Raw genomic sequence first — 11,943 nt, 5'->3', positions numbered from 1 at the left:
AAATACTTATAGGCCTACCAGCCTAAAACTTTTGAATCACGCGCCTTGGGGGATGCTGGGAGTTCACGGATCAAGGTGTTGTTTTGTTTACAATTGTTACGCAGGCGCGCAAGCGCGAATCTCTTTCTTGCCGCACTAAAAAGTATCTGTGACACATCTCGGAAATTATTTCGTCACTGACAATTTTTGTACCATTGTAAATTAGCCGTTACATGAAGTATTATATATGAAAATGTGTGCATTTTTATGTAAAATACAACAATAAAATACTCATGGTTGTAGCTTTTATCAGTTTTGAGATATTTTCATATAAATAACGATAATTGCCAAAATTTCAACCTTCGGTCGACTTTGACTACCGAAATGGTCGAAAAACGCAATTATAAGCTAAAACGCTTATATTCTAGTAATATTCAATCATTTACCTTCATTTTGCAACAAATTGGAAGTCTCTAGCACAATATTTCGATTTATGGTGAATTTATGAAAAAACTTTTTCCTTACGTCCGCGCGGTAACTCTTCCGAAAAAAATCATACATGCGATTGTGGTAATGTTTGCACCATTTTAAAATTAGCCGTTATATAAAGTTTTATATATGGAAATGTGTGCAATTTCATGCACAATACAACTAAAAACAACCCATGGTTGTAGCTTTTATCAGTTTTGAGATATTTTCATATAAATAACGATAATTGCCAAAATTTCAACCTTCGGTCAACTTTGACTCTACCGAAATGGTCGAAAAACGCAATTGCAAGCTAAAACGCTTATATTCTAGTAATATTCAAGCATTTACCTTCATTTTGCAACAAATTGGAAGTCTCTAGCACAATATTTTGATTTATGGTGAATTTATGAAAAAAATAACATTTTCTTTACTAACTCTTCCGAAAAAATCATACGTGCGATTGTGGTAATGTTTGCACCATTTTAAATTAGCCGTTACATAAAGTTTTATATATGAAAATGTGCGCAATTTCATTTAGAATACAAAGAAAAATAATTGAAGGTTGTAGCTTTTCTCATTTTTGAAATATTTGCATATAAATCACGATAAATAGAAAAAAAACCACGTTCGGTCAACTTTGACTCTACCGAAATGGTAAAAAAACGCAATTGTAAGCTAAAACTCTTACAGTCTAGTAATATTCAGTCATTTATCTTCATCTTGAAACAAATTCGAAGTCTCTAGCAAAATATTTAGATTTATGGTGAATTTAATAAAAAATCTTTCCTTCCCTCCGCGCGCGGATTCTCCGCCACAAATCTCCGAAATACGTACGTTATATACCAAAATGATTGCAATTTAGTGTACATTACAACGAAAAAAAAAGTAACTTGTTACCTTTAACCGTTTTGCTCTTAGCGCGATTTGAGTACAATTATATATGAAATTTCGTTTTTGCGCTATCATATATCACATTATTTATATATGATAATGACAATTTTTTTCATTTCTGATGGTTGGATACTAAACTTCAGGCAATGACAAAAAAAGGAGCCAAAAATAAACTCTTAATCTTAAAAACTAAGCGCGCTGTGATTTTTTGAAAAAAATATTTTTTCTGCTACCGCGCTCACTCCGAAACCCCTCCGGCACACGGGAGACAATTTTTTATTTACCGCTCCGGCGTAAGAGGGTTAATCAAGAATATGTGTGGTCTATTTTGTTATTCTTAGGTTTTCTGCTCTCTCTCTCTCTCTCTCTCTCTCTCTCTCTCTCTCTCTCCTCTCTCTCGTCTCTCTCTCTCTCTGCTCTCTTCTCTCTCTCTCTCTCTGTGTTCCTCTTCATACATTATACTTACATAATTTTTACTTGAATCTTTGTTTTCTATGTAAGGACGAATGTTGCTAATGGAAATGACAAATTTCGAGTAGTGATGTGGTTCTACTATTTAGTAATGATTATCATAACAATTGTAATTTGAAGGATTATCATATTGGAAGACTCCATTGATTTGGAAGCATTTTTAAATCAAGAATATTGTTTCCATTGTAGTGAAATTGTGTTATTTCAGAGCTTTATGGTTTGTTTTACTTAATGCATTTTTCTCCAGTTGTGGGAGAAATTCGTTGATCTTGAGGAGCGAGCAAATGATCCAAATAGATACGGTAACAGAGGCGGAGCACTACTCAAGGAAGAAAAGCAAAGAAAAACTGTAAAGAAAGTGAGTACTGTTGTTTAGTTTTGCCTTGGTGAAGACATTCTTAAAACATCTATTGGTATTGGTCACTTACATATAAGTGTGATTTTGTTAGAGATATGAGTTTGCAGTAGTTTTATTATTGCAAACCTGTACCAGAGTTTATGCAGTTTATTGATGCCTTTTAATCCTCACGTTTTTGTTACCAAGGTTTTCTTTTTAATGTTAGGTTACTCTCGTTAAAGGCCATTCTTATTTCCAACAATTTGCTGGTGTTTTTATGTGTTCAGCCCCTTTCCATGGTATAATTTTGTATAGTTTGTTTTTGTTGTTTTGCATAAGCTTAAAACATATGAGATGGATCATTTTATATCTACACACACTGATATATTCTGTTATTTTTCTTGTTCTTTATCTCTGCCACCAGGATTTACCGCTGATTGAAAAAGAGCTCACTACCATGATTTTAAGTTGGGAGGTGGCTCACGGCAAGACTTTTGAAGTAATGGGCATGAGCATTGGAGATTACATGGATAATGAGTGGTGGCAGTATCGTGAAAGGAAGGAAAATGAAAAGAAGAAAAAGGTGAGTGTTGTATGTTGGCATTTCACAAATAACATTCCCATAGGGGGATAGTGCATTGTAGTTATTACTTCAGGTTCTTTGCAGTGTCCCTTCAGCCCCTAGCTGCAGTTTCTTTCATTTCTTTTTACTGTACTTCCATTCATATTCCCTCTCTTCCTTTCTTCTGTCTTACTTTCCACCATCTAACAGTTATTTCTTAGTGCAACAACAAGTTCTCCTGCTGTTACACTTTTAAAACCTTTTTATTGTAACCTAAATTTTATATTCCGTTCCAGAACACTAACATTTGAAACTTGGATTTGTTCTTTCACTCATTCGCTTATACCAAATTCATGATTAATCTGGGTTAAATGTTTGTGCTGGAGCTGTTAAATAACAGAAAAAAAACTTTTACCTATTTAAATTCCTAGGCATGACTTGCTAGAAATTGTAAAGGTCCATGCTTTGCTGTTATGTTATTTGCTAAAGTTTCTTGCGACATTTTCATTTTGATGTACATCATTCTAGTAAGCAGAGTATTCATTTGTTAGTTTCCTACACCATTTTCATTCTGATTTGCATCTCTAGCAAACCGAGCGTGTCAGCAGGCTGAATTATGAGAGTCGAATGGGAACAAGGCCACCTGCTGTGAAGAGGCGACTGCCATCCAATGACACGTTGAGGACATCTAAATTACAGCGTGTTAGTGAAGATCATCCATTGAGCGCGGTATGATTTTTTTTTTTTTTTTTTTTTTTTTTTTTTTTTTTTTTTTTTTTTTTTTTTTTTTCTTAGGTTAACCAAGACAGAAGGTGTTGGTAGATGGGATTATTTATTATTCAGAAGTTTAAATTTACTCATATAGCAAGCCCACAGGGTCATTGACAACAAAAATCATTGATTAAAAGGCATTTCTGAGACACTGATGTAAGGAATTGTCATGTGTACTGAGAAGGTATGTAAAAGCCACTCTGTAAGTAATTTTTTTATGTTTCTTTATCCCCAGAAGTCAAAAAACATAACTAGGATGGCTCTGCGAGAGAGGAACCAAAATTCTGTTAGGGAGGGACACAACAGCAGTGAGGTGTCAACATATTCTCATTTTGCTGTAAGTACATTTTTTTTTTTATTGCTCAGTGATGTTTAGTCATCAGTCAGCAGCACAGAATATAGCTAATCCTCTGTGTTTAGCACTTACATAAGCATTGATAACTTTTAATCCTGGTTTAATTGCTATTTTTGCAGAGAATCTAAGTGCATCGGAAATGATCATGGATGAGCATAAGATGATGTGTTTTGTAATGAATTAAGGAAAAATCTCTTCTGTGTAAAAGTACTGGGAATTCAGTATTGTATCCTCGGTAGAATTACGGCAATTATATTTTGTTCATAACTGGTACGGTTTTAAGGATTGCGAGTATTTCACCTAATATGTCACAGATAAAAGGCTAGTCAGAACAATTCTAAGTTGTAATTTAGAGATAGTAAATAGTGTTGTGACAATGCAGGATTACCATGGAGTAGGGTAACTTTTTGTCTTCATTGCCCTTGTTCATGTTGAATTGGAAATGTTTGTTCTTTTTATATGTACCAATATCGAACAAGTGATTTTTTCCCCCTGACCATGTGAGAGTAAGATTTTAAACTTGTTGTTTGCTTAATGACGAGTGTTCAGGAAGAGCAGTCCACCCCAGAAAAGGTTTCTTTATCCCATAAGTTATGTTTTCACTCTTCCAAAATCTAATCACGCTTTACCATTCATAAAATCCACCTTTGGGCAAATTTTATATTGATACCCGAAGGGACAGCTAAGTCAAAATTTATCAAGATCGTAGTCTTCATGTGGAAGTGTTGTTCTCTATTATTTGTCTTTTCAACAATTGCCCTCTTCTGGATTCCTCGAATGGGGCCAATTCACAAGCAGATAATTCTGCTCTCCACAGTCATTCTTTTCCACCTCAACCCATTTCAGAAATTCATTATGCTATTTCAGCTGCCCTAGGCATTAAATATTTGAGTAGGGCAGATGAAACATAATTTTCATTCTGTCTCTTACTCTTACCTTTGCTATAGTATTTGAGAAATTGGAAATAAAACCTTTCATATATCAGTATTTTATACTTGAAAACAAATAGTTTGCCTTGGAAAGATTCTGCAATGTATCTGGACAAGTCTGCTTGTAAGAAACTAGTTACATAATATCTATAGATCCTCCAGCTCATTCAGATTTGTGTGACTCCCTATATGGTATAAAGTACTTCAACCAACAATGTAGTCACACCTCTAGACACTTGTCAGACTGGATTGAAATATTTGTTTTAAGTATGAAAGGCAAAAATTGGATCTTCATTTCATCAAGTAATATGATAATGTGGCTGGAAGACTGCGAAAAGATGGATGAAAAGCAATGCCACTGGACTCTTTAATATCACACATGATGGACCATGCAAACATCAGATGGGTAGATTAAAAGAGGACATATTCATGGTAAACTGTTACATACTTGGTTGGACCTTTTGGTACCAAGAACAGAATCTTGTTAGGGGGCACGTTAGTTTGGAACTTTGTGTGAATAAACCAGTAAATTATGCAGTTCTCTGAGTAAAATATCTGTTTATTTGGTTTGAAATTTAAGTTGATTTGAGAGAGGCTTAACAACTGCTACAAGAGTTACTATTTGCTTTTATGGATGTTTGAAATGTATTTGTTTTTCAGATGATGGCCAGGGCCTGGTTTTAATTGCAATATTTCATGTAAATCTGATCTTGTTGCATATTTTCAGTCTAATGTAAATCCAAGGCGGACCTGCAGCACTCCAAATTTGGGAGGGACATTTCTTGGCCTGATTTAATTGGTTTGTTATTATGATTTCATAACACAGTTATTTTGGTGTGTGTAGTACTTTAGCAAGTAGCATTGGGGCCACTACTCGGTAGAAAAATGTTTTCAATGTAAAAAGGAAATTTAGCAGGTTTTGAGTTTAGTTTTGAGAAATTCCAGGTTATTTGGTATATTTTCTGACTGACGGGTTATAGTTGCTGGTTCATTCTTTGTTCACACGTACATAACAGTTAGCCATAGAAATGTAAAATTAAAATTCAGTGTATATCTTAAAAGAGTACAGTAGGGCCTCGATAATCGCGGGGGATAGGGCCCAGAACCCCCCGTGATAAGTAAATACCTGTGTTATCCTGGTACCCCCCCTAAAAATTGCTTTAAACTGCCTACTTTAATAATTAACCCACCCAAGACCACTATTTCAGTGTTTATAACTGCCTACTTCAGTTCAAGCACCAAATATGTCTTCAACTATCACCTTAAACTAAATTCAAGACAGTTTCAAAGTTATTCTTTCCTATCTTCAATTTCCCCTTCATCAGATCAGCAAACAAAAGTATATTACCTAACAATTCTTTTATTGTTTTCATGATTTGGCTGCTGCACCAAACTAAAAGTACATAGTATATCTATTTTGTGAATGAACATATTTATGATAAAAAAACATGATTTACTGTAAAGATTACAGCACCCAACTATAATACTAATGTATAAACAGCAAAATACAGCAATAAAAATCTATTTTCGTCTTTTGTTTATGTTTAGAATCAGCTGATGGACGTTTATTACCGAAAGAATTATTTTGGAAAACAATTTAGTTGCTAAAAAAAACAAATTTATATATGGAATTATTATTATTTTTAACTTTGTACATAATAGTTTATAATATGATACAGTAATTCATATTTCATTGAGAGAGAGAGAGAGAGAGAGAGAGAGAGAGAGAGAGAGAGAGAGAGAGAGAGAACCACTTGGGATAAGAGTAACTGTTGAATAGCTTGAGAGAGCAGCTTGGGATGAGAGTAACTGTTGAATAGCTTGAGAGAGCAGCTTGGGACGAGAATACTGTTACTAGCTTAGAATAACATAATGAAATTTGTATTTTAAATATTTTTATGGTGATAAGAAATGAAACATGGATAGTGATAAGATATTATTTTGTATACTGTTATAATGTGATAATCATTGAGTCAACTATAAAAGTTGTATTGAAGCAGAGTTTCGTAAATCACAGAATAATAGATCAGTATTATAGTTTTTTTCTGTGAGAGAGAGAGAGAGAGAGAGAGAGAGAGAGAGAGATTTTGCTATTTGCATCCATAGTATTTGAAAATCTTGCTCGTACCAACGAGACTAGGTTTGGTGACGTCACGGTGGTCATAGGTATTTTTTTCGTGAATGAATATACATTTATAATAAAAAAAAATAGTTACTGTACTGCTTAGAGTACCATACTGGAATATTAATGTAATCACATCAAAATAAAGTAATCATTGCATGCTGTAAACATGTAAAGTGTATTTTTGTCTTTTGAAAAATGCATTCCCCAAGGAATTATTCCTTGAAGAGGCTTTTTATTATGAAGATATGCCAATAATATATAAGAGATGCATTTTATTATGAATATATGACAATAATATATAAGGTAAAAAGGGTTTTATTACGTTTACGCTTCGTCGCCGATCACAAACAACAATACGATAATCTCTGACAATTATCATTAGTATGACTGCAGTGTTCAGAGAAGTAGATTACTTATACCAAAACAATAATGAAGTTCGAATTGAAAATTGATGTTTTCCCAAATGTTATTAATACTGTAATTACACTACTACTATTAACATTTCTAAAAGGTTAAGAATGACAAAGGTGCTGTTAAGCGTAACTCAATGTTTACATTTCTGCTGGCCGCTCAACTGAATCCGTGATTGCTGATCCACGACTAAGCGAGGCCCCACTGTATTTGTGTAGTATATGTGGAGAATAACTAAATAGTACACTGTTTAGTGTATACATGGAGAATACTGTAGCTAGAAGTACAAGACACTAGAAAGTACGAGGAGTTGAGAGCACATATTACATATAATGTGTCTCATGACTCCTGTGTATTCTTTAGTCATGAAAGTTAGCCTACAAGTCTTGCTGAGCCACATTCTTTGCTTGAACAAATAATATATATAAGGGACTTAGAAAATTATTACATTAATTGTAAATCATGCAAGACACCTTGTCTGTTTGTGACTTTGGCATCGGTTTCACTTTCATTTCTCCATAGGGATGCACTGTAATTTGTACCTTACCTGCATCGCTCTCTGCCTTGATCTCGACCGTTCTATCTGGGTACCTCCATTCTTGTCTTCAGTTTTCTCCACTCAATTAAAAGCCTAGGGGTCTAGAGATGTAACTCCATTGACTGGTTAAACCACTGTAATGTTGATTATCATTATCAAGATCATTTTGAATGTAAGACAACCTGAGTTTCTTGTAAAAAGTATAATATATATAAATAGTTATGTTTTATGATGAATGTAGAAGGGGTCTTGGGTACTTTTATGTAGTTTGGTGCAGTATTCTGTTGATGGTGGTTGTCTTATGACAACCATGTTTTTCTATATCAAATATCAAACTATGTAGTTAGATACCATCAAGTTGAGAAAATGCTGTTACAGTATTTAAGAGGCTAGGGTTTCTTTGTTTAACCTCACTCTGAAAAATTCTCTTTAAAAGCAGAACATTTGTAGGGTGAGAAATTTGTTTAATTAACGGGTTTGGACAATGAGATCTACATCCTAAAGAAGAATAGTACCAGTGAAGTGAAGAGAGAATGGTGTAGTTTGATTCAAGCCAGAGAAATTTAAAATATCAAATCATGTTCTCAGACCGTAGCCTGTGCCATGGCCTTCAGTCTTAGTTTTAAGATGCAGTGCTTAAGGGTTCCTTGCACTAATTCCTTATAAATTTCTGTGTTGTCCTGTGCAGAATCTTGTATAATTTATTGCTTCAAGAAATGTGTGTCATACTGTAGGCATTTTAGGCAGGGTTTCCTATTTTATATTCATTTGTGCATATTGCATGCAGATTTTTACGTACCGTATGCATTTTATTTTCAGGAGGGCATACACCGCCGAAGTCAGAAGGATAACATTAGAAGTTCATCTGTCAGTGGTAGCCACAAGGCCTCAACATCAATTTATAGACAGTCCCCACATCGTCTCCCACCAGGTCTTCCAAAAACTCCCAAGAATGTGCCAAGAGTCTCTACACGTTGCTCTCCCAAGACCCTACCGAGAGCCCCTACCCGTTGTTCCCCTCGTCTGAGTGGGACACTTTCAGCCAGACGGTCATCAAAGGCTATGTCGTCGTCTCGCATTCCATTCTCCCCATCCAGTTTAGGTAAATCAAGAAACCTCTCGAGAGTAAATTTCTCCCCGGGAGCATCACCGTTGTTCAAATCTCCACACTCTAGATCGAGACAGAGCTCTTCTCCTAGCAAGTGGCATAAATTGACCTTCCTAATCTAGCCTAGCACAAGGTTTTAGGACATGGTTAATATTATAGACTGTAGTTTGATTATTAGAGCAGGCATGTTAAACTGAGGGTAACATTTGTGGTTTTGAAATCGATTGAAAGGTATTAGACTATTTCCAAGTGTAAAAAAACATTCTGAAGAAAGAAAAACATGGGGGTTTTCATGTGAACGACGCATATTTATCCAATGTAAATTATAAAAACTGTGATGTGGCCATTAAATTACCAAATTACAGTATCCTTTATGTGGGCCTTATGTGCTTGCAAAGGGTCACATGTTTAACATGCCTGTGTTAGAGGGATTGATTTTTTGTTCATTTTCAGGACACTTGAATCCCAAGTGGGATTGCTATAATATGCAAATATGTTGGCCAAATTTAGTGAGAAAATCAGGCATTGGGGCATATTGTACACTGTAAATTGTTTTGGGGATTTTTAGCACTCTTCCTTTCTTTATGCCAAAGGATTTTCAGTGGTCGCATATAATTAAACTTGTTACCTATCAGATAACATAGGTTAGTTCTAACAGCATATATATATATATCACTGACTATATCTTTTACAAGTATGCTATAATTAATTTCTTTCAGGCTTGATCAACTGTTTTTGATGTTTTTAGATGTACAAATAACCCTTGGCCTAGACTTGGTTACATTCCTGACTACTGGTCATAAGATAGAAAGATGTACAAACTGCATTTGCAAAGGTCGCAAGTCTGTGACAATCTGCTTCAAATATTTGTGTCAATATTAAGCTTATAGTATTATTAATCTTTCTCACTGCTCATTTTCGTTTCTGTAGTCAATAATTGGTTTGGAAAAAATAAGTAGATAAGTCAGTCTAGTTTAGAAGACAATCTGGGTTTTGTTGTTTATGAGGTACAGTGATTGGAGAAAATATAATGTGAACCTGATGTCAAGTTTTGCATTGGAGTCTCGATTCAGGAAGGCTAGAAAAGATGGGTGTTCAAGAAAATGACTGGCTTTGTTGGGAAAATTATGAATACATGAGGGATCTAGTGTCTACAGTATATGTTTATTTAGAGGCTGTGTAAATAATGTATATAAGATTTTTTTCTTGCTTTTTAACTTACAAGTCCTGCTCAGAACTCTCTCTAATATTTCTTATTGATTTTTAGAAGATTTTTACTGTGAATAGTAACTCTTTTTATACTTTATTTTTAGAAATGCAATTTGGAAGGTGTGAGATGTACATGTGATACATAGAAGTTTGGCTAGAAGTGTTAAGAGAGAGTTGTAAATGCAAGGCCAAAGTTCAAAATTATTATTATACTGTATTAATAGTTTCGTCGCACTAGAGAGTTAACATTATCTGCAGTCAAGGCCTAAGGTTCAAGTACATAATAAACTTTCAAGAATATACTGAAATAAGTCCAGGGAAGGTGGGATTTTTAGATAGTGATAATAGTTCAAGCAGTTGGGACTGCAGGCAACTTGTCTTCAAAGACCTTACTGTTAATACATGTTTAACCAAGTCACTGACTTAATTGTAAAGGACATGATTTCAGTTTTATGGACGGGATTTAACATAATTTTCAAAGCGGAAAAGTGGGTCATGAATATTGTTTTTTGATTTGAAAAGATTTGGTAGTGATGGCTAGTAAGTTTTTGTTTTGACATTTGTAAAAATGATGTACATATACGTATATTTAAACTTCTGAATGTTGTTAAAAAGTTCAATGTAGAAATACTGAAAAATGAAAGCTCTAGAGTTAATAAAAGGCCTGTACAGAGTTTAATGGGGTTGGTTAAAAGACTTACTTTTCTCGTGTTCCTGGGCAAAGTAATACAAAGAACTATAAAAGCCTTTTCGAGTACATGCAGGGGCCTGGAAAAGATCATTTGGGCTAATATGTGCTCCCTAAACTGTCCCTTGTGATAGGGTAGGATTCTAAGTGTGGCATAGCAAAGGTTTTTTCTGTAATTCATAAATAAAAAAGATTATCTTTTAGTTCTGAGGGCTGCTTCTGTGCATTTGTGGTTACATTCCGGATGTCATTTGTTTTTTGTTGTAGACTTTCCATATTACGTTTGTTAGGTAAAATTTTGTGTGAAATCCTGTGTTAAGCAAAAAGTACAGTAAATTTTTCTGTGGCGACAACACTTGTATCCTGGGTCTTTTGAAAAACTCAGACAATGAAAATTTAGATGTGAAGTTATAAACTTTCTAGAGAACATGTTCTGCTTTTTACAGTAACTATTTATCGTGTAAATAGCTTCATTGTACATAAAATTTTATTCGCCTTAAAAGTTTGTTGAACTTTCAAGATTTATAGCTAGTGTATAATTATAACAATGTACTACATGTGTTTGGATTGGAACATAATCATGGTCATTGAAAAGAGTGGATTTGTTAGGTATTTTGTCCTGTGTTTTCTTTGTGTACTTTTCCTCCTGAAATTCCTTCCATTTCTTCTATAGTCATTTGTGGAGTATAGTTGTGATGTGACAACTAGGAGGGACAGCATGCCAAATAATTCACGTTTATTGTACAAATTACAGTTTAGCAGGTCCAGATACATGTTAAGCAGCTGCAATTGTAGTATATATATAACTTTTTTCCTGTTTGAGCTTTAAACCCTAATCATATTTGTATTTTTTGTAACCGAAATAAAACTTGATAATGTACACTAACATCTGTTTTTGTCATTGTAAAACCACAAGTAATTTGAAACCACTTAAGGGGGCCCGCCGGCTAATGCCGTTTTTTAACGATAGGACTTTGACATTCACACCACTTAACAAGGTGACTTGGGACATCTCCAAACCGCATATGATTTTCGCCTCTGACCTTTGGTTTTGTGACGCCAGGGCAATTTATCCCGAAAATAACCATTTTTCAAATT

The 11,943-nt window shown here is 34.4% G+C and overlaps 1 protein-coding gene across 2 annotated transcripts in view; it reads left to right on the top strand.

Annotated features, from left to right (window-relative positions):
• Window positions 1-11,731, top strand: part of LOC135207796 (protein regulator of cytokinesis 1-like) — a 90,502-nt gene extending 78,771 nt beyond the window's left edge. Inside the window, exons 10-15 of one of the 2 annotated variants that reach the window (XM_064239622.1) lie at window positions 2,060-2,170; window positions 2,574-2,732; window positions 3,300-3,440; window positions 3,718-3,819; window positions 5,494-5,565; window positions 8,660-8,797. In XM_064239622.1, coding sequence (XP_064095692.1) covers window positions 2,060-2,170; window positions 2,574-2,732; window positions 3,300-3,440; window positions 3,718-3,819; window positions 5,494-5,562 — 582 coding nt within the window. In that variant the 3' untranslated portion in view covers window positions 5,563-5,565; window positions 8,660-8,797. Of the gene's footprint in view, window positions 1-2,059; window positions 2,171-2,573; window positions 2,733-3,299; window positions 3,441-3,717; window positions 3,820-5,493; window positions 5,566-8,659 lie in introns of both variants that reach the window. The other variant, XM_064239621.1, reaches the window with a different exon arrangement.
• Window positions 11,732-11,943: the final 212 nt, after the last annotated feature.

The sequence above is a fragment of the Macrobrachium nipponense genome, chromosome 34 (assembly GCF_015104395.2).
Source record: "Macrobrachium nipponense isolate FS-2020 chromosome 34, ASM1510439v2, whole genome shotgun sequence".
Classification (NCBI taxonomy): Eukaryota; Metazoa; Arthropoda; class Malacostraca; order Decapoda; family Palaemonidae; genus Macrobrachium; species Macrobrachium nipponense.
Note: the sequence above shows the minus strand (reverse complement) of the source record. Positions and strands in the feature narration are given on the sequence as shown.